Source organism: Ipomoea triloba, chromosome 4, assembly GCF_003576645.1.
Source record: "Ipomoea triloba cultivar NCNSP0323 chromosome 4, ASM357664v1".
Taxonomy (NCBI): domain Eukaryota; kingdom Viridiplantae; phylum Streptophyta; class Magnoliopsida; order Solanales; family Convolvulaceae; genus Ipomoea; species Ipomoea triloba.
The window spans coordinates 30,051,198-30,073,222 of record NC_044919.1 but is presented as its reverse complement, the minus strand read 5'-3'; the positions used below and the strand labels follow the sequence as shown (position 1 = coordinate 30,073,222).

Below are 22,025 nucleotides of genomic sequence, written 5' to 3'. Positions count from 1 at the left end.
TTAATAAGATTCTATAATACAATTTTGTATAGATTCATAACTAAACCATTATTCTACCCAAAACAATAGTATATAAACCCTTCCCCTTCTCACTGGTATTCACCCAAAATTAAACCTAACATATTCTACAACACACCATCTACTTGACATTCTATAGGTATGATTGTCAAAATATTATCATGTTAATTATATTATTTGTATTTGTACTCATAATGATTATAGTTTTTTTTTTTAAATCAATGATGGTATAATGGGTATAACTTTAATATCGTTATGTAAATATATCTATTGTATAATTTGTTCATCTATACGTGTATCCTTGTATGTAATGTTATGATTCTCATTATATTATTCTATAATCTACACAATTTAGTTACTCCTAACTCCCTAATAATCTATGGTTTTTAATTTGAATTTATGTTGTGGTTCCCATTATATTATTTCATAACATCCTTTATGAACATATTTTCCATGACACAAGGATATTATTAATGACAAATGCAATAGAGTTAATTGATATTGACACACAAACTGTGAACTAGAGTTGTACAGTTCATATCATTAAGAAAAATGAACCAAAAAATGCTATTGGAACGTCTGAGAAAAAGTATATGCTCATCGTACTTGAGGATGAAACAGTAAGTAAATAGTAAAATTTGTTTCATTATTATTATATTTTTATCATTATTAATATTATTGTTATTATGAAAATGCTCTCATTCACCACCAACATCATTCTAAATGTTATATCTAAATGCAAGAAATTCAGGTTCAATCAATAGTGTTTGATAATGACATTGGAATGTATGATATCATTTTACAAACCAATAAATGGTACATCATCTCAAATGGTATTGTCAAATATGTCCGGACGAACTATAAAGTACTTGATCACAAATACGATTACACATGGATTTTAAATGGTCAGACAACCAGTGTCCAAACAAGTGACAACGATGACACGCCATTTGCTCCCATGTAAGTGGTTTATTTGTTTCTAATTATTTTAGTTGCAATTTAGCTATTTACAATTTTGTTATGTTTTATTAAAATATATAAACATCGAAACTATTTATTTGATTTTTATTAATTTAGTATTTTTTTCTCTCAATTTAAAAATACGCATTGAGCATTGGTTTAATCGCGCAATGCGCGTGTGATAACTAGTAAATTCAATAAATTGCAATACTAATTTTGCTAACTTGGGGAGGCTTGCCATTGTCTTCTATTTTTCGTCTAATGTAAAAAAAAAAAAAAGAATTTAAATAAATAATTCACAAAAATATGAATTTGTTTTCTCGGAGAAGGAAAAATATTAAGTCCCAACGGTCCAATATGGCAATATATATAAAAATAGAAAGTAAAAATTTCTCTCTCTCTTTTTTTTTTTTTATGGGTCGCCAACGGTCATATTCTAGGAAATATAATCAGGCCCAGCCCACAATCCCACTCACAATAGAATTTGGCGCGAATCCTTACCTGGCAAGGGGACACGTCGCTTGCCACCTCAGCATTCCCGCCAAAACCCTAAGGTAAATGGCGCGGAACCACCATAGCAAAGCTTCCTTCTTCAGTTCTTCCATCGTTTGCCCTGAAACCCAGCCTCAAGAACGACAAGGAGATAGAGAGGCGTTTATTAACGGAGGTTAGTCAATCCTTTGATCGATTTCATGGAGCTATCTTCGCTTTTCTGTGATTTTATAGCGGTTTTGAACTGAAATTTGGTGTTTGATCGAAATTCTGGCAGATTTTTCAGTCGGTTTTAATTTTTCTATTTGTGGGTTATCTCATTATCTGGGTTGTTATTTTTCAGCTCGATTTTGGGAATGGAAATTATAGTTTGATCGATATTTGCATTGTTTAATGACGGATTTGGTTTTACAGTGAATTTTTGCAATTCCCAGATTATAGTTTGGTAATGGACTCCACCGATTCATCATTGCTCGACTCGTCTAAGACGAAGAAGGTGCTGCATTCCAGTTCGAAGCCAAATCCTTCGCCGGAGATTAAGTCTCCGGACCGGGATCCATGGAGCTCCAAGACCCCTGAGAAGCCGGTAAATGCTCCTCGCCGGAGTCGAAACCGCAGCTCCGCGCTCTCCTTGAAACAAGTCCGACAGGCGGCGCTAAAGCTCCGAAAATCAGATCCACTTTTGAGCTCCGCCGCAGGGCAGATTGGTTCCCAGCTTGAATCTCCTCCGCCTGCAAAGCCTAAGAAGTCCGACGGTCCAGCAAAGCTGCCGGAAAAGTAAGAACTTTCCCCTTTTGGTTTTGCTATTTTGGCTGGAATATCTATTTGCTGGATAATTTTGTACAGTTTCTGATATTTTTTCTGTTTAATCTATAGTTTTTGGGTTTCAAATAATTATTCCAATTTCTAATCCGAAATGGTTTCATGTTGGAGGGTCTGGATTGATTCTATTGAATTTAATGTTAGTGACTATGTTTCAGGTATGAAATTTTGGGTGAATTCTTCAATAGCTTGGATAATTCTATCCGGCTGCTACTAATTAAGGGATCAAAGACAACATTTACAAACATTAGTACCAAAATTGAGTGTTTAACTGACAGGTACATAAATCAAATTGAGAGTTAGCTGCATTTCTTTAATCTCTTCAAGATATTACCGTGATTAGGTTATGGCCATTATGCTAATTTATTGGTTATGGTTTGATTTTGTAGGAGGTTTTCTCACAGTCATCTAGCTCAGTTGAAGTTTATTTTACCCGAAGCCATTGAGGTAACGAAGATCCTCGTGCATGATGAGCGCACGAGCTGTATGAAGCCTGATCTTCGCATTACGCTAAATGCCAGCGCGGTTGGGGACAATGGAAAGGTGAAATCTGGGAGTGGGAATTTGGAGTTGAGGAAAGTGTTCCGGGCTCGGCTTTTGGATTTCTTCAAATCCCATCCAGAGGTATGCGTTTACTTTTATGGAAACTAGTTTTCGGTCTAAGTACTAGTGCATAATGATTTGCTGCATCGAGCTAATATAAGTGAAACTTGATGATGAGAATCAAGCTTTATTTGTTAGTTTTCTGTTGTGATTAGCATTTCATGGATAGTGTTTGGTGGAATGAACATTGTTGCAGATTGTTCTTTTTAGTGATTTTGGAAGACAATATTTGCAAATGAATGATGTTTGTTGACTATGATGTGTGCTTAGGGAGATGACATTCCAGAAGAGGAATTACCTCATCCCTTCAATCAATCAAAGCCACCATTGCCTTTTGGTTCATCCTTGAAGGGTGGTGAGGCAAGAAATGAAGCTGTGTATGAGATTGATGGCATCGTCGTCAACCTGTCTAAACCCCCGGCTTCAACGTCCCACCTTTCTCGTTCTTTCGGACGGAGCTTCTCCCAGCGCAGCACGCTTTGCAGGGCGGAGGACACCAAGCAAGAACGAACGGTTGCTGTCAATCTTTCCCCCGAGAGGAAAGCTTGTAAATCTTGTGCTGATTCGGGCGTTGGATGCTCGCCTAATGCTGCTGCTGTTTCTGCTAAAGGAACACCAACTAAACTCGCATCCACCCCAGTAAAACCGATGAGCTCCACACCTGCTCTTCGACCTCCCAAGAGATGTTATATGACCCCGGAAGACAACGATTCAGCTAAATCTCCAAACAAACTAGTTAGGCGCCCTTCCCGGGGCAGGCTGATCTTTGACACTCCAGTGAAGAATGCAGGTAGTGAGACTGAAAGACTTTCAGCTCATGATGATATATATGATCTCCCCGAGGATCTCTTGCAATCAGTAAGTACACATCAAGCTTCTCGCTAGTTCGTTTTCAAACTCATTTTCAAGAAAAAACTAACCGTGGTGCTTATGCAGATAAGAGAAAAGGAAAGGAAGGCGCTCGAGGAAAAAGATCCTGCCATCTCACAAGCAAAGTGGAGGAAACAAATGCTTGCCGGACTACCAAAACTGTTTGACATGATTTATTTCCTGTTTCAATCGATCAGACGCTCTGTCATCACCAAGGAGGAACTTATGTACAAGATCATTTCAAGCCACCTAGGAACTGTTGATACAAGTAAGCCTCGTACCAAATCTTGAGCCAACTGATACTAAAGAAGCCTTTTTTGTTTCCAAGTTAAAAAAATGTTTCATTTCTGCAGGAGAAATCGAAGAGCAACTCAGATTACTGCATGAACTAGCGCCAGAATGGATCTACGAAAAGCCAGCATCAAGTGGCGATCTCCTCATATGGTAAGTTCTAAATTTTTTCTCCTTTCACTATCATTTAGATTATTCCTATAGTCGAAAGTATGGTCACTCATTCCACGCTTTGCAGTGTTAACAAGATCCCGGGCCCTGAATCAATACGCTCGAGACTTGCAGATGCAAAGTGAAAGCGGGGAGGAGAGCAGTAGGATGAAGTAACAATTGTAGATAATCTTGTTTGAGGCTTATTAGATGGGGCTGCCATGGAAGAATAAGAAGAAGAATACTGCTTTGATGGCTTGCTGACTTAATTTTTAATTTTTTTTTTCAATATTTATTGTAGTGATGAGCTTATTGTGAAGTTAACTGACATTGACAATAGATCAAAAGGTTTAACTTTGTAAGTAATTACTTGCCAGCTTTTGTAATTTTGAAGTTTACCCATTGGGACAATGGGTAGCAAATTTGCAAGTTGCAACATTCTCAAATAAAATACTTTTGGTTGCACAATTTGCCATTGGGACAAATCTTTTTGGTCAGAAAGAAAAATTTATAACCATTATCAGACGATGGTGTGTGATCAAGGAAAAATTATGTTTTGTCCTTAATTTTGTCCATCTTATAACAAAATATTAGAACAAAATTTACAATTTTAATTATAATTTAGGGAAAAAAATGGGCACACCTTATTAAAAAATATTCACTCTGGCTTATTTTATAATGTCTTTATTTATTTTCTCTATTATTTTTTACTTGTCTAATAGTACTTTTATTGTAATTTTTAAATACATAAATTTTGAATATTAATACTAAATTTAATATTATAAAAAATTGAATTAAAAATAACGAGCATAGTTAACTAAACCATACACATAAAATAAGACGGAGTGAGTATAAATTTACAACATTAAGAAGTGAGCACAACAAAAAAATGTAATTTTCTCTTACAGTAAAATCGTAGCACAAAAAAGGGGAAAAACAAAAAACCAAATTTTGGTCCGTTGTGTTCACTTCATCCGATTCTTGTGGGACGAAAAACTAGAGAAGCAGCTTATGAATTATGATCGAGGTCTAGAGCTGAAGCGCCGAACCCCACCGCCGTTCAATCCAGCACTATCCGCGACCACCATTAGAGTTCAGGCCAACACGTCCGCTCCAGTTCTGGTTAAAATTTCTACTGAAATTGAATCCTAGGTTTGAAATTCATTTCAATCTGTTTTTCACTTCTTTCAAATCTGGTTTCAATCTGTTGCTCCAAGTTCCCTTGTTTACGGAGTAGTTTACTAATTTATGTATAATTGAATGTTATAGGTTCAAAATTCTTTCCTTTTCTACTTAATTGCATTGTGATGATTCAATCGTTCTTATGTGCATTTATCTTCTTCGATCCTCCACCCGAATTCTGTACATCCACGGCCTGCATCTGCTCGAACCTTCTAAGTGTTTGTGATTTGTTCTGATTGAATTAAATTTGCATATTATTTGTTAACACACAAGGTGGATTTGGAAGTTTCGAAACTTGAAGTTGGGGCCTTTGATAGTTTTGGTGAGGTTAACAGTATCTTGTTGTTAGTTTATGTGTCAGCAGCTTCTGATAATTCCAATTACATATTGGTACCTGTACTTTTGGTTTTCATTTCATACTTGTATGGAAATGCACTTTATCTGCATCTAATATGGATAAATTTTTTGGAGTAGATAAAATCGCTTTTCCACAGCATGGTTTCTTCTTGATAACTGCTTCTGCAGTGTGTTTCAAGGAGAATGGTTAGTGCATTGGTGCACATTATATCATTACTAGTAAGACTTTTACGAAAAATTATAGCTCGAAATATCTCTTCTTCTGTGCAGCTACAAGTTCAAAGAAGAAAATTTCTGGGCTTGGTCCCTACTACGGCGGAGGGTGTACAATGCTGGCAACTTCTCCCAATTACCCAGTGTGTTACTTCGTTGACAGGTCCCTATCTGCCTTTCAATATCACTCCTTATACTATCGCATTTATGAGGAACTGTCTTCGTAACTTCCTAATTTCTGTCAATGATTATATGGGTGCTTGTTAAAGATTATTGTAATCGGACAATTTAGTCTGTAGATTCTACTTTTCAGATGTTTGCTAAGGATTATAAATTATGGTTTGTATAATACTTTTCAATGTTTTTTAGCCAATAAAACATAAGTAACTTGGAGTTGATTATGAATTATTGAGAATCCATATACCATTATCATAAGCCATGTAACAATCCATACAAGATCATAAGATTCTAACTTGCATCTCTTTATGGAGGTGCTCTCAAATGAGACTGCTTTCAATCTTTGGTGGATTCTAACTTGCATCTCTTTAAAAACTGCAGCAGAATCAGTGGTGTCAATAAGAATTGTCAGAAGGAAATAAAATTATTATGCTCAAGTCCACTTTCCCGTAAACTTTTTTTTGCTCAAGGAACACAGATTCATAAGGTTCTTAGGCCTTCCCAGCTGAAAAGATGTTATGTGGTTCCTAACGCCAATGATGGATATCCTTGTGTCTCTGCATCTATAGAAGATACAGCTGCAAGCCATGAATTGAATTATGAAGCAGAAACACTATTTAGTAAATGGTCACCTCCCAAGTACTTATGGAGGGGTTTATCTGTACTAATCCTAGCAGGGCAGGTGATCACAAGGATTGTGAAGGGAAACGTCCACTGGAGAAACACTCTCCAGCAACTAGAGAGGGTTGGCCCTAAATCTGTTGGTGTTTGTCTATTGACTTCAGCTTTTGTTGGCATGGCCTTTACCATTCAATTTGTTAGGGAATTCACAAGATTGGGGTTAAACAGATCTGTTGGTGGTGTCTTGGCCTTGGCCTTTTCAAGAGAACTAAGTCCTGTTGTTACATCAATCGTAGTTGCTGGGCGTATTGGCAGTGCATTTGCTGCAGAACTGGGCACCATGCAGGTTTCTGAACAAACTGACACATTGAGAGTTCTTGGAGCAAACCCCGTTGATTATCTGGTGACCCCTCGGGTAATTGCCTCTTGTATGGCCTTACCAATTTTGACCCTCATGTGTTTCACAGTCGGAATGGCATCCAGTGCTATTCTATCAGATAGTGTGTACGGGATCAGCATCAACATAATACTGGATTCAGCCCAGAGAGCTCTTAGATCATGGGATATCATCAGCGCAATGATCAAGTCCGGGGTTTTTGGTGCAATCATATCCACAGTGAGCTGTGCTTGGGGAGTAACAACCCTTGGAGGTGCCAAGGGCGTTGGAGAATCAACTACTTCAGCTGTGGTCATATCTCTCGTCGGTATCTTCATTGCTGACTTTGCACTCTCTTATTGCTTCTTCCAGGGAGCCGGGAATTCATTGAAGAACTGTGTATGATTTTCTCACCTCCTTTCTTTTCTGATACATTTTTCAAATCACTTCTCTGAAAGAAACTGACAATACGTCGAATGAGAATGCATCTTTATTAGCTGAAAATCATGTAGTATGACAGTTCATTCCCAGCACCAAAAGTCTAGGATACTTAATTCCAGTCACCAGTACCACGTTTTAACTATGTTGCTTTCATGAAGAGCTATTTTCCTTGTTTTTTACACCCACATAACATACTTTTGAAGTAGCTGGTGCCATTGTAGAAAAGTTGTCCAGTTCAAAACTTCAAATTTTCTTCCTACTCTGAGATATAGAAAGCGGCAGGAGAATGAGAAAAACCCGACTTTTGGGGTTCATTGAACCTACCAGTTTTGAGGTTATCTTGTTCTTATCTTCATTTGATGAATATAGATATTTTAAGGAAGCACTATATCTCTCTCCCACCTAAATTACTTGTGGTTATAGAACATTACAGTGTGTTGATTTGGTAGGTACAGCTGTACAAGGTTGTTTCTCTAATCTCTAGCACAGTGGATGATGTTCATACGTTGCATCATACGTATGCATTTTCTTGATTCCGTGATTAACACCAACACTAGTTATGGTGAACGTTTACTTTAGAAGTAGTATACATCACAATTTCTTATATTTACATCACAATCAACAAACATTATACAAAACCCAACAATTTAGAGTAGTTGGTAAATAAATTGTTAATACTACTATAAGGTCAGAGAAACATCGGGTATCCCCACTACTATTGTGGGACTAATAGCAATTCAGTTTGAGTCATACTTGTAGAGTTTATATGAGACTAATTCCGATTTGACTTGGATCGTATTTGTAGAGTTTAAGTTTGACTTTTGGTTGGGGAAAACCTGGTGTATAGTTTTTTGACACCCCGACCCTGACTTATAGATTGCATTTGTAGTTACTTATAGATTGCATTTGTAGTTAACAACGTTGGAAGTTGCCATTACCTCTAGTTATGGTGAACATCTACTCTAGAAGTATTATACTTTATACATCACAATTATTTATATTTACATTACAACCAACAAACATTATACATAATTTAGCAATTTGAAGCAGTTGGTAAGCAAATTATAATTGCTACTATAAGGTTAAAGAAACATCCAATACCCCCAATACTACCGTACGAAGACTTGATTTGATTTGAGTCGCACTCATCGAGTTTAAGTTTTACTTCTCATATTTCTTATTTCCCGATTTTAACCTTATAGATTGTATCTGTAGTTATCATCTATCCTGAACGGTCAAGTCACTGTACATCATATTATACAATTTCGTAATTACTTTATGGATTACACTAATGAAGTAGGTGTGGTGGATTAGCAACTAAATTTGTACTTTATCATCCTAAATTAACCCTTCAACCAAAAGAGTTGCAATAACATAATGAGTCAAAGTAAAAGCACCCCATAAAAAAATCTTTTAGTGAATATTTTCCAAGAAAAAGAGAGGCAATAAGCCTGTCGAAATTGACTTGAGACACACAGATCAAAATGTAATTCATGACAAATGTAGGCTGAGAAGTGACTCTCCTAGATTACATGCTACTCAAAAGCTAGGCTTCCAAATCTACCTAGGATGATTATGGTTCCAACTAGAGTACCATGTTCAAAGAAAAAGGCAATTTTTCTAATAAAATAAAAAAGAGAAAAAAAGATGGGTATGACAGAAATGATACAAGTGGTCCTAAGGATCCAAGTGCAAGACATGAAACCTTATAAAATTGCCACCCCCATTCAATTGTCAATTATTATGTGCAGCCTTACATAATACTTACCTCATATGGGGTTTGAGACCACATCATGAACTTATACTCAATCTGCATTTGAATATGTTTGTTTCAATTTTCACATAAAAAACTATGAATTTTATGTGTTTTTCATCATTCTCCTTTGTCTCTTTGCACTCATCATCATATCCTGGCCACACCCATTTTACTATATAGTGTTTTAACTTAAATTCTTTTTTTTTTCTTTTAAATATATGAAGTATAATATATAATGCAATCAAATTAAATTACTACTATCATTTTGATCACTGTCATTCTTCCATCCATACCTACATCACTACATTATTTAGTGGTCATTATTATTACCCTTCAAAACGCATGAAATTAAACTAATAAGAAATTACAATTTGAAAGACCTTCACTCTCTATTTCTCAATTATATATGTCATTCTTTCTTATCCCTACAAAGTGAATTTATCTCATCCTAACAAAATTCAGCGACATAAAAAATCATTTTACAAACAATTAAGGAATGAAAAGTGTTGCGCTAATCCTTATACTTTAATGACTGAATTATATATGTGTGTGCGCGCGTATATGTATGTGTGTGTGACTTGTATGTATGCTTCTTTAATTTGATAATTTTATATATTTATATTTTTTTTTGAGCACTATTGACTCTGTTACAATGTATTATCGGTTCATACATACTTTCTCAACCTACTGAAGCATATAGTATGAGAGTTTTGACAAATATTATATGATATCAAATTAGAGCAAATTGTCATTTTGGTCCACTGACTATAGGGGTATTTTTAATTGCAGTCCACGACTTTCAAAACTGTTAATTGCATACCATGACTATTTAATTTTTATCAATTTTGGCCACTTCGGCCAAATTACCAGCCAAATTTGCCGGAAAATCCTAAATCCTAAAATAATGAGGGGTATTTTTGTCATTTCTCACCTCTTTCTCTCTTCTCCGGCGAAACTAATGCCAATCGATCACTACTCCTCGATGATTCACTGTACTCACTACTCCTTGCAGTGGGGGTAAGGGTCGATATTAGCAGCAGGTGCAGACTGGGAAGTGCCTGCATTTGATTCATCCCTCTGCAGGTACCCACCACCATTCATCGGCGGCGGAAACCCAAAGTAAGCATGGTGGTGGCCCACCGGGAATGGCAGCACAAACGGTGGGTAGCTCGCCGGATCAACCATTGTCCGTTTAAGCAAGGGGTAGTCCCGGAGGGAGCCACGCTCGCCGCCATCATACTCGCGGTAGCGGTGCAGGTAGAGCGTGAGCGGCTCAATGTAGTTGTCGAAACCCAGCTTGCTCATGGCCCACAGCACGTCCTCGGCGGTGATGGTCTTGCGCTGCTCGCGCTGGCACCGCTCATTGGCCTTGCCGGTGATGAAGCTGATGTACTCTGACACGCATTCCTAGATGGTCTCCTTGGCGTTGTCGGAGATTTTGGCGTGTGGGGGCAGGATCTTGCACATGATCCTGATCACGTTGGCGATGGGCATGAAGCGGTCTTGCTCCCTCACCGTGCATTCTCACCTCTTTCTCTCTTCTCCGGTTGGCAGTGGTTTCGCCGGAGAAGAGAGAAAGAGGTGAGAAATGACAAAAATACGCCTCATTATTTTAGGGTTTAGGATTTTCCGGCGAATTTGGCCGGTAATTTGGCCGGAGTGGCCAAAATTGATAAAAATTGAATAGTCATGGTATGCAATTAACAGTTTTGAAAGTCGTGGACTGCAATTAAAAATACCCCTATAGTCAGTGGACCAAAATTGCAATTTGCTCTATCAAATTATTTTGAAAATGATAACAAACTTTATAAACAAAAATGTAGGGATGGATAAAAGCTCTAATTACTAAGAATTTTTTTTTAAAAAGGCAAACCTGCATTCACTACCTCGCTCCTATAAGAATCAAATTCCTGACTACTCAATCACCATTTTTAGAACAGAATTTAATTTCTCCTTTTAATTTCAAGTATAAGATTGATACTAAGCAAAAGGAAAAAGAAGTTGCATATTATATAAGGAGCATTACATTGTTGACCTTTTAATTAGATTTGCATTAATGGTTGATCTGCATGTGATCATATCACTTAAAACTTTTTTTTTTCCCTTTTTTGTTTTTTCTATGTCCATTAGCGTGGTAAAATTCATTGTACTTAATATATTGGAGAAAATTTTAAAAAAGTTTGAAATTGCAGTGAGAATGATTAGAAATGGATGACAATAATCACATGGGGATCTCACTGTTGTTCATGATATGGGATCCCAAGTATGATGTTGAGTTGGTGTGGTACAACAAGAATCACACAATAAATATGTCCCAAAATTTTATGAAATCAATCTCTGTAAAATTGAGAGCTTTGGGCATCATCAACACTCTTTCAAGGTTAACAAAAAGGTACCAATTCACCACATATTTACCCTACAATTTCTAGAATATAATATATATATTTATATGCAATAACGCATGTGCTCTTGGTGAAGTTATATTATATAACTAATAATATAAAAAGGGCAGAGTATAACTTAATTAACTCTTGCATAACAAGGGTCTGGGTGTTCTTGACGACCCTCCTAGAAACCTCCTTGAGGCGTGGAGACTGATCGATAATGTTTAATAGTCAAGTTTTGCTCCCCTCAAGTGTTTAATGGTCAACTCTTGCATATAGGAGTGTGGGGCTCCCGACAACCCTTCTAGGCACTTACTCAGAATTTTGGCCGAGCTGAGGAGACATATGGTGTTTAATAGTTCAATTTTGCTTTTGATATGATGAGGAGAGAGATTTTTTCTGTCGATTGGATGTTTTCCTCTTTCTAAATACACAAAAAGGGGTAAAATATAACTTTATCCAATACAAAATAATACATATATGATATTGTACAACTTTATATATTTACTGTAGTTGCGGGCACCTTGATTAGGGATTAAAATATGAAGGGTGGTGGGATGTGAAAAGGATAAGTTGTGGTAAAAATGGATGGGAGGAGCACAAATTAAGGAAGAGGAGACAGTGGGAATTGAGGTGTAGAGGTGTCACAACTTTTAGCAGTAGAAATCATTGTTGTAAAGGCCATTGAGAGGGGTAAGTTGGAAAAAAGAATTAAAAGTAAGATTGGTAGATGGATGATGGGAAGATGAGAAGCATTTCTATGGACTAGAAATCATATTGTTTGCCATATAAGTAGACTATCTCAAAGACTCTTTCATTACTCATTCTTATCACTACATTCAAACTTTTCTAATTACATTTCCATCCTCTTAACATTTTGTTTTTCATGCTAAACTATTTGAATTTATCGATCGATTAATATATGTACTTTTCTATGATTTTAATGGCGGGGTACCAATGTCGATAGTATTGAGTGCAACTATATAGAGTATATTTTATTGAACTGGTCAGATGCTATACTGATATTCATATGGGTGCCCGTAGTACCCAGTATAACAAAACATAGCATGCATATCAAATTTCACAATATAATAACTGTGAGTTTCCATTGTCACCTAAACAAAAAACATAGTATACATGATTTTGTAAATAATATTAACATCGTTGTTGATCAATATAGTAAAAATTTTTAATAATGATATATGTTCTTATAGGAATATATTTAAATAAATAAATGAATACTAATGGGTCTGATTATTTTCATTAACTTTTTGTTTAGATAATGACATTTTTTGGAATATTAAATGAATTAAATAAGTGAAATTTATTGTTTAAATATCACTTAATACCCATGTGAATGGAGCAAACCATTTGGCCAATCCCTTACCACTTAGTGTGCTGACCGTTTGGACAGAGGATTAGTGTTTTGGCTATCGGCGGGAGGGATATCTTTGGCAACAAAAAAAAAAAAAAANTTTTTGTTTTTTCTATGTCCATTAGCGTGGTAAAATTCATTGTACTTAATATATTGGAGAAAATTTTAAAAAAGTTTGAAATTGCAGTGAGAATGATTAGAAATGGATGACAATAATCACATGGGGATCTCACTGTTGTTCATGATATGGGATCCCAAGTATGATGTTGAGTTGGTGTGGTACAACAAGAATCACACAATAAATATGTCCCAAAATTTTATGAAATCAATCTCTGTAAAATTGAGAGCTTTGGGCATCATCAACACTCTTTCAAGGTTAACAAAAAGGTACCAATTCACCACATATTTACCCTACAATTTCTAGAATATAATATATATATTTATATGCAATAACGCATGTGCTCTTGGTGAAGTTATATTATATAACTAATAATATAAAAAGGGCAGAGTATAACTTAATTAACTCTTGCATAACAAGGGTCTGGGTGTTCTTGACGACCCTCCTAGAAACCTCCTTGAGGCGTGGAGACTGATCGATAATGTTTAATAGTCAAGTTTTGCTCCCCTCAAGTGTTTAATGGTCAACTCTTGCATATAGGAGTGTGGGGCTCCCGACAACCCTTCTAGGCACTTACTCAGAATTTTGGCCGAGCTGAGGAGACATATGGTGTTTAATAGTTCAATTTTGCTTTTGATATGATGAGGAGAGAGATTTTTTCTGTCGATTGGATGTTTTCCTCTTTCTAAATACACAAAAAGGGGTAAAATATAACTTTATCCAATACAAAATAATACATATATGATATTGTACAACTTTATATATTTACTGTAGTTGCGGGCACCTTGATTAGGGATTAAAATATGAAGGGTGGTGGGATGTGAAAAGGATAAGTTGTGGTAAAAATGGATGGGAGGAGCACAAATTAAGGAAGAGGAGACAGTGGGAATTGAGGTGTAGAGGTGTCACAACTTTTAGCAGTAGAAATCATTGTTGTAAAGGCCATTGAGAGGGGTAAGTTGGAAAAAAGAATTAAAAGTAAGATTGGTAGATGGATGATGGGAAGATGAGAAGCATTTCTATGGACTAGAAATCATATTGTTTGCCATATAAGTAGACTATCTCAAAGACTCTTTCATTACTCATTCTTATCACTACATTCAAACTTTTCTAATTACATTTCCATCCTCTTAACATTTTGTTTTTCATGCTAAACTATTTGAATTTATCGATCGATTAATATATGTACTTTTCTATGATTTTAATGGCGGGGTACCAATGTCGATAGTATTGAGTGCAACTATATAGAGTATATTTTATTGAACTGGTCAGATGCTATACTGATATTCATATGGGTGCCCGTAGTACCCAGTATAACAAAACATAGCATGCATATCAAATTTCACAATATAATAACTGTGAGTTTCCATTGTCACCTAAACAAAAAACATAGTATACATGATTTTGTAAATAATATTAACATCGTTGTTGATCAATATAGTAAAAATTTTTAATAATGATATATGTTCTTATAGGAATATATTTAAATAAATAAATGAATACTAATGGGTCTGATTATTTTCATTAACTTTTTGTTTAGATAATGACATTTTTTGGAATATTAAATGAATTAAATAAGTGAAATTTATTGTTTAAATATCACTTAATACCCATGTGAATGGAGCAAACCATTTGGCCAATCCCTTACCACTTAGTGTGCTGACCGTTTGGACAGAGGATTAGTGTTTTGGCTATCGGCGGGAGGGATATCTTTGGCAAAAAAAAAAAAAAAAAAAAAACATCACCAGAGTAGTTTAAATAGTCATCCAATTAACGTTTAATCTTGTTTTCAGTTAGAGCCGTTAAAACGGACTTTGCCTGTCGGGCCACCCCGCCCCACCCCTACTTAGGTAAGAGGTGGGTTTTCAAAATAGAGGCCTGCCAAAGAGTGGGTTTTTTTTGCCCGCCCACTTAGGCTGACCCCGCCAAAGTTCTCATATATACTCCGTATATATAAATGTTTGATGAAATTTAAAATTATTTTTTAACAAGTTATTTTAATTATTTTTATAGTATACAAATGTAAAACTTAACAAAGCAGCAAACTAACAACTTAAGAACAAGGGAAAAAAAAAGGTGGCAGGGACTTGCCTAGCCCTGCCAAGTCGGGCCGAGCCAACAAAACCTAAGTCCGTCAAAGAGCGGACTTTTTTTGTCCGCTTAATTGACTCGTTTTGACAGTCTTATTTTCAGCAAGAGCATGAAGGAGTCATGGAGAGATTTTGACTAATTAGGGATAGTGAATACATTTTATGCTAGAAGTATACAAACGGTAGAAGAACTTGTAATCACTTGAACAACACAAAATTTACCTCATTTATGAAATTTGTTGTTTTGGGACGGGTTCACACCTCCTTCGTGAGTTTTGGCCTTTTGGGACAAATTCATAGAGGTAGGGGCAGCAGAGAGATTTGTGTAGCAAGGAGGGGCAAAATGGTCCTTCGGCCTATAGTTCTAACCACCAACCGGCGCAATGGTGAAAGAGTAAATTGGGGAAGCAAGAAGGGTGAAACGGTAATAACGCACGTAAATCCAAAATCAAACAGGGTGCCGCAGTGCGCATCCAGCGTGACACAAGAAGTTCGACAAAAAGCTGTGCTCTTATATAAACCCCAACAAAACTTCAAACTTGAAACCCATCGTCTTCTTCCTTTTAGTTTTTCTTTTTCTCTCACAGTAAAAAAAAAAGAAACACTCTTTTATTTACTGCTCCTCCTCCTTCTTGTCTAGAACCAGAAAGCGGGAACAGTTTCGGGTCGCTGCATATCGGAGAAGTAATGGCGGCTGTCAGAGAGGTGGCTCAGAGGTCAGCCCCAAAGCGGCGGAGGTACTCTTCGCAGAAAGCATACTGCTGAGAAAGAGAGATAGAGATAGAGAGAGAGAGAGAGAGAGATGCCATTTTATCGTTCTTGTTTTGATCACTGAAACAACCGTCTTTTTCAAGATTAGATTTTTATGAACTCTCTGGGTAGATTTCTCAATGTCGTTTGACATTCGATAAAGACACCTCGCCGCCCAGTAAACATCTGTTGGTTGTTTTCCGGTTTTGGTTGTTAAGATTTGATCTAAAGCTTGGATTTTGGCGATGATGATTATGGAGGGGTGCATGAAGGGGATTTCTGGGATTTACTCTTTGATCAACTTTTTTAGTTTGTTTTTGCGTTGCTGAGTGTTTGATAATAAAAAAAGATCGAGTCTTGTTGTTTCCTGAGGTTTGGGTGTTGGGTGTGGTTTCTTTAGCTATAGAGAGAAATGGGAAAGGGTGATGGTTTGTTACTACTTCTATCAACAGAGGGACCGCCGATAAAGCGGCGAGCAGGGTTGAGGAGGAAACAGGCCGGAAGAGGATCTTACAGAGGTAGTTAGGTTTAGCAAAACAGGAGAATAGAGGGGGAAACAAAATTAGGGGTTTTAATAATTTCTGTTGTAACTTGACCCGATTTCAAGATTTAGGGAACTGGATTCTTTGGGAGGTTGGGGGGTCTGGATTTGTTTAGAATTTCTGCTCACTGCAAACACATTATGGGATTCCTATTGCGCCAAGCACTCAGGACCCTCTGCTGCAACACTCTCTGGAACTATGCTGTTTTCTGGAAGCTCACCCATCGTGCAAGGATGTAAGTTGTTTTGTCTCCTTTTTCTTTCTTTCATTTCTTTGGTTTCCTTTGAGGAATTTGAAATCTGTTAAAAAAAATGGGTTAATGAAGACACTGGAATCAATGGCTCAAAGTCACAGTTTCATCTTTAGTCAGAAGTGTCCATATCAAAATTATAGGGACTGCCCAAGAAAATGCAAAGAACATCTTAGTGTCTTGATTAAGTTTGGCCAGTAGAAGGAGCATCATAGAAAGCATAAATGTCAAATTAGACAAGGATAACGAATCACACAGCATCCAATTTTTAGTCTCACTAGCAACGTCAATGGTATCGTGTTTGAGATAAGGATATCTTGGTGAAATACAGATGATAGTGGGATCAAGTCTATATCCTTTGTATTGCATCATGGCACCAAGACAGCTTGAATCGGGGCAGATATGCATCGGCCTATACTATGAACCATGAATATATCATATATGTGTGCGTGCTTATTCCTAGTTGGCTAAAGTGGATTTGTTCGTTAAAGACATTATTTCATGCTGTTCTTCTTCACTTTGTGCAATAGAGTTGTGGACAGTTAGAAAATTGTTCTCTTATGATTTTGTCTCCATATTTTGAGTTCCTTTTCTATGAAGGATGTCTCCCAATTACTTTGCATTTCCTAAGTTCGTTATCTGTTTTTTTTTAATTTCTAGCTTATTCTTCAAACCTTGAGGTTCCAAAGTCATTGCAGTCTTGCCATACCGTTCTGATATTTTGTCAAACATTTGTTTTAGCTTATCTGTCATCTGGTGTATGCATAATCGTAAAATGTGCTCTGTTTGCATTTTTTTATTTATTTAATGTTATTGGTTTCATGCAGGATGCTGATATGGGAGGATGCCTACTATGGTAATAACGAGCACCAAGAGAAGAAATTGTTCAGTAATTCAGCAGGCAACTTGCTTGATGGGCATTGTTCACATGATGCTCTCGGTTTAGCTGTGGCTAAGATGTCATATCATGTATATTCTCTAGGGGAAGGGTATGATGATACGCAAAATATGATTATTTCTGTTTATAACTTTTTGATAAAGTGGATATAGTATAGCTTTTTGCTACTCCATATTTATAATTTCTCGGACCTTGTACATTCAACAGTAACATAGTTCAGGTGTGTTTTTTGTTTGAGAAGAAGTGCTTGAATGGTAGGGATTAAATTCTTTCATGAGAAATTTTACCAAAGCTATCACTTTAAACAATTGTTAAGTTAGCTTTAGAATTTCAGATCTCCAACTGCAAATTCAAAGTAATTAACGAAGTTATGATTGTGAACTACAGAGTAATTTTTACTCTGTATTATTTAACCGTTCTATGATTTTGTCACACATGAAACTTTGGTCGTAATTTCTGAACTAAACAAATATTAGACTTTTTGTATCTCATAATTTTCATTTGGACAGGATTGTCGGGCAGGTGGCTGTTACTGGTAAACATTTGTGGATTTCTGCTGATAAATGGGTAACAAACCCCAGCTCCTCATTTGAGGTGAGACACTCGTTTCTGTGAGCCTGTGGGCTGTGACAGTATAATATGATATTCCTTTCTCTCGACTGCTCTTAAAATGTGTCTTAGTTTTCATTCTTGCTTTAATCTCGATTGTTTCCAGTACTGTGATGGATGGCAAACTCAGTTTTCGGCTGGAGTTAAGGTAAGACCTTTTTTTTTTTTTTTTTTTCACCGTTGTTCCTTTTATCACATCAAAATTAAGCCATTGTTGCAAATGCCAGGTGAACTACTCATCCATACATGTGCAAATTGAGATTCTTGGTTCTGTTTAACGTCTTGAAAGTGTTATGGAGGATAGCCTCTGGTTTTTTTAGATTTATGCTCGGTTTATTGGTTAAAGAGATACAATTTGTATTGTACGGCTCCTTTGCGTGTGAAGATACGCTAATGACATGCATATCTTTTGGCATTACAGACCATTGTTGTTGTGGCGGTTGCTCCTCTAGGAGTTGTACAGCTTGGATCTTTGGATGATGTAAGATTGTGTATACCTTCTGTTTAAGAATCATATGTATTTTTGTTCCATAGTTATCATAATTGAAGTCATCGTTCACTAAGAGATATCCGAAGAGCATAACTATGAATGTTCGGTTTTTGAGTGCCTTGTATTTTATTTTATTTTTTGAGTAGATTCCTGAGGATCTGAAGATGGTCAAACACATTAGGGATGTTTTCTCGGAGGTCCATGATTCTGTAGCTGGGCACTTGCAGGGTGCAATGCAGAATAATGCGGAGACTTCTTGTGTGGTAAAATATTCTCTCTATACCGAGATATGGTGCTTTTACAAAATCTTTATTCGTTTATCTGAGGCTGATTATCTTTTTCCAGTCAGATGTGTCCACTAGAACCTCCGGTTCAGAGGTTTATCTCGATTGCACAAATAATCTAGATAGAAGTATTGAAGACGGGACAAATTTTTGCTCTTCTAAATATGTGTTTCTTGGACAAGGAAAGCACGGGCATCATTCTCCTATGGTTTCTCATCCTTCAACTTACCCGAATAAAATACATGAAATGCCTAATAAGCATGAAGCTCCCGGGCCTCCAATACCGAGTTGTGGAAGTTTCTTCAATGGGCATCAAAAGGGAGTATATGCGCACGAAGCTATTGCTCCGATGAGTGAAGTGCAAACTAGCAACCTAAGGGACTCGGTAGACGATAAAAGTAAATCTTATAAGAACAATTCTAGTGACAAAATTGCTTCGTGTGATGCTGTACAGGCTTTTGATTATTCCAGGATGGATATACCGTACCCCCCTTCAGAATTTCTCGTTTCTGCAGCACAAAATGATCAGAACGGGGCGTTTTCCTTGCCCGTTCTTCCCAATGCTGGCTTACATAAAGATTCCGAGAATAACTCGTTCCAGTCGAGTGATATGAACATAATTCAGACGCCTTTAAGCTTCTATGCCGGCTATGAGCTATATGAGGCATTAGGACCCGCTTTTCAAAAGGGTAACACTCATAATCTTTGGGAAACCGAGAAAACCGAAACAGGAATGGCCGTCGAGATACCCGAGGTAATGGGTGATAGCAGTCTGTTAATGAGTGACAGTAGGACCGAACATCTTTTGGAAGCGGTGATAGCCAACGTTAATTGCCACGAGAGTGACGCTAACAGTGTGAAGTCTCTCTGTAAATCTGTTGAATCCTTTGTGACCACTGAAAAGACGGAACCTTGCACTAGTGATGTGGGCACAATCAGCTCAGCAGGTTACTCGTTTGACCGTGATACACTGAACAGCTTCAACTCTTCGGGGGCGTGTGGCGTTAGGTCTTCAATAGGCCTTTCTTCGACCAGTTCTAGTAGAGGCAGCGCGCATATGGAAAGACCACAAGAACCGGCTAGAATGAATAAACGGAGGGCAAAACCTGGTGAAAGTTGTCGACCTAGGCCCAGGGACAGACAGCTGATTCAAGATCGCATCAAGGAGTTGCGAGAGCTGGTGCCTAACGGTTCAAAGGTAACTTTTAACGTCCCGTTCTCCACCTCCCCAAAACGCTCTTCGGGAATGCTTTCTGAAATTTTTGGATAATACTTCAGTGCAGTATCGATTCACTTCTGGAGCGCACAATCAAGCACATGCTTTTTATGCAAAGTATCACCAAGCATGCCGAGATGCTAAATAAATGCACTTCATCAAAGGTAAGCCACACTATTCTGTAATCTGTTTACACCGTTACTTATTTCTAAGCTCCAATTAACCACGTTAACTTGGCTGGCCAACAAGAATTATAATACTACCATTTAATGATGTTAGTCACAGCCAAGCTCCTTGTGCTCAGATGGCATGTAGTGACTCTCCCATATGGGAGGTCATGAGATCGAGCCTTAGATGAACAGATACTACAATGTAATAGGGCCAGTTGTATTAAAAAAAAAAAATGATGTTAGTCACAAATTTTTAACCAAAATACATGCCGTCTTTGATTTCAGTGGCTCGAGAAGGAACCGGGAACCCAAGGGCCTTCCTCCAACGAGCAAGGTTCAAGCTGGGCGGTGGAAGTGGGGAGTAACATGAAAGTGTGCCCTATAATCGTAGAAAACCTGAACATGAATGGTCAAATGCTAGTCGAGGTATGGATAAGCAGGCTAGTTAATTATTTTAACGACACGGCTCTTTTTACCATCGCTTACTTATTTCGTCGTGAATACAGATGTTATTAAAAGACTGCAGCCATTTTCTCGAGATAGTGGAAGCCATCAGGAGCTTGGGTCTCACCATACTGAAAGGCGTAGCAGAAGCGTGTGGCGAGAAGACCCGTATGTGCTTCGTGGTTGAGGTACAAACTACAATCCTTCTTATACGTTGTTAATGGCTAACTATATCACACAATATCTTGTCCTACAGACAATCGTGTTTGCGTTTTAATCCAAAAAACTCGAACTTATTCTCCAGGGACAGAATAACCAACCCATGCATCGCATGGATATACTATGGTCACTAATGCAGCTACTGCCACCCGAGATTAATGCGTGATGCAGCTAACCAGACCGGGCTGGGGCGCTGTATCTACCGAAGTATTTGGTTTCCTTGCCTTGTAATGGCGGCTCAGTTCGTAGATTTGCTCAGCTTTTTGTGTGAAGATGATTTCTTTTTCCATGTTTTGCAATTGTAATTCTCTTTAAATTGAATTATTTGTTGAGTGCTAGCTATACCAATGAACACTGTTCGAAACTTTCTATTCCTGGATTGGATGTGGTTTTCTTTGTCTGTTCTGTACAATGATGTTTTGTGCTACATTGGTTTTGACTTCACAAGAAACTGTAAAGTAGTGTTTAAACTCGAGAAATTCTTCTACATATTGAACTAGTTTTGGTGCTTTCGTTGAGAGGTCATTGCTCACGGTGCTGGCCGGTTAGAACTTTGTATAAATTGATGATGAATTATATAATACGTAGTAATGTTATTGGAAGCTCTTTGGAATAAAATCTGTTGTTATCAACTATCAATTGATATATTCTAGATTTGGGGCAATCTTGCAAGACGAATTTGGATCAACTACATGCTCTTAGGAATAAAATTTATTGCTATCAATTAATATCGTTATATTTAAATTTAGGGATCATCTTGCAAGACGAACTTAGATAAACTACATGTTCTTAAGAATAAAATTTATCGCCATTAACTATTAATTGTTATAATTTAGACTTAGGGGTCATTTTGCAAG

At 37.1% G+C, this 22,025-nt stretch overlaps 3 protein-coding genes and 1 pseudogene across 5 annotated transcripts; 3 read left to right on the top strand and 1 right to left on the bottom strand.

The window, feature by feature from the left end:
* Positions 1 to 1,585: 1,585 nt before the first annotated feature.
* LOC116017182 (CDT1-like protein a, chloroplastic) lies at positions 1,586 to 4,664 on the top strand. Of its 2 annotated transcripts, none has more exons than XM_031257714.1 (8): positions 1,586 to 1,645; positions 1,885 to 2,247; positions 2,451 to 2,570; positions 2,682 to 2,916; positions 3,166 to 3,753; positions 3,832 to 4,033; positions 4,119 to 4,209; positions 4,295 to 4,664. In XM_031257714.1, the coding sequence occupies exons 2-8, from the start codon at positions 1,919 to 1,921 to the stop codon at positions 4,350 to 4,352; spliced, it is 1,623 nt and encodes a 540-aa protein (XP_031113574.1). In that variant the 5' UTR covers positions 1,586 to 1,645; positions 1,885 to 1,918; the 3' UTR covers positions 4,353 to 4,664. The 2 variants fall into 2 exon arrangements, with proteins under 2 accessions (XP_031113574.1, XP_031113573.1); XM_031257713.1 differs by having other exon boundaries at positions 1,604 to 1,645; positions 1,905 to 2,247.
* Positions 4,665 to 5,120: 456 nt separating this feature from the next.
* Positions 5,121 to 7,955, top strand: LOC116014924 (protein TRIGALACTOSYLDIACYLGLYCEROL 1, chloroplastic). 2 transcript variants are annotated; one of them, XM_031254885.1, is made up of 3 exons: positions 5,121 to 5,358; positions 6,016 to 6,121; positions 6,520 to 7,955. In XM_031254885.1, the coding sequence occupies exons 2-3, from the start codon at positions 6,075 to 6,077 to the stop codon at positions 7,535 to 7,537; spliced, it is 1,065 nt and encodes a 354-aa protein (XP_031110745.1). In that variant the 5' UTR covers positions 5,121 to 5,358; positions 6,016 to 6,074; the 3' UTR covers positions 7,538 to 7,955. The 2 variants fall into 2 exon arrangements, with proteins under 2 accessions (XP_031110745.1, XP_031110744.1); XM_031254884.1 differs by having other exon boundaries at positions 5,122 to 5,358; positions 6,517 to 7,955.
* A 2,373-nt stretch (positions 7,956 to 10,328) lies between these two features.
* Positions 10,329 to 10,847, bottom strand: LOC116016141 (annotated as a pseudogene).
* A 4,997-nt stretch (positions 10,848 to 15,844) lies between these two features.
* Positions 15,845 to 21,657, top strand: LOC116016291 (transcription factor EMB1444-like). The gene is made up of 11 exons (XM_031256481.1): positions 15,845 to 16,823; positions 17,666 to 17,827; positions 18,246 to 18,330; positions 18,452 to 18,493; positions 18,767 to 18,826; positions 18,982 to 19,098; positions 19,181 to 20,317; positions 20,398 to 20,499; positions 20,791 to 20,931; positions 21,012 to 21,137; positions 21,254 to 21,657. The coding sequence occupies exons 1-11, from the start codon at positions 16,729 to 16,731 to the stop codon at positions 21,332 to 21,334; spliced, it is 2,148 nt and encodes a 715-aa protein (XP_031112341.1). The 5' UTR covers positions 15,845 to 16,728; the 3' UTR covers positions 21,335 to 21,657.
* The last annotated feature ends 368 nt before the right edge of the window (positions 21,658 to 22,025 follow it).

Excerpts from the sequence above, each read along its gene's own strand:
- LOC116017182 (XM_031257714.1), top strand. The coding sequence starts at position 1,919 with ATGGACTCCACCGATTCATCATTGCTCGACTCGTCTAAGACGAAGAAG. Across the intron at positions 2,248-2,450 it reads CCAGCAAAGCTGCCGGAAAA|GTATGAAATTTTGGGTGAAT; the intron begins GTAAGAACTTTC and ends ACTATGTTTCAG. Across the intron at positions 3,754-3,831 it reads CCGAGGATCTCTTGCAATCA|ATAAGAGAAAAGGAAAGGAA; the intron begins GTAAGTACACAT and ends GTGCTTATGCAG.
- LOC116014924 (XM_031254884.1), top strand. The coding sequence starts at position 6,075 with ATGCTGGCAACTTCTCCCAATTACCCAGTGTGTTACTTCGTTGACAG. Across the intron at positions 6,122-6,516 it reads GTGTGTTACTTCGTTGACAG|CAGAATCAGTGGTGTCAATA; the intron begins GTCCCTATCTGC and ends TAAAAACTGCAG.
- LOC116016291 (XM_031256481.1), top strand. The coding sequence starts at position 16,729 with ATGGGATTCCTATTGCGCCAAGCACTCAGGACCCTCTGCTGCAACACT. Across the intron at positions 19,099-19,180 it reads ATGCGGAGACTTCTTGTGTG|TCAGATGTGTCCACTAGAAC; the intron begins GTAAAATATTCT and ends ATCTTTTTCCAG. Across the intron at positions 20,932-21,011 it reads ATGGTCAAATGCTAGTCGAG|ATGTTATTAAAAGACTGCAG; the intron begins GTATGGATAAGC and ends TCGTGAATACAG.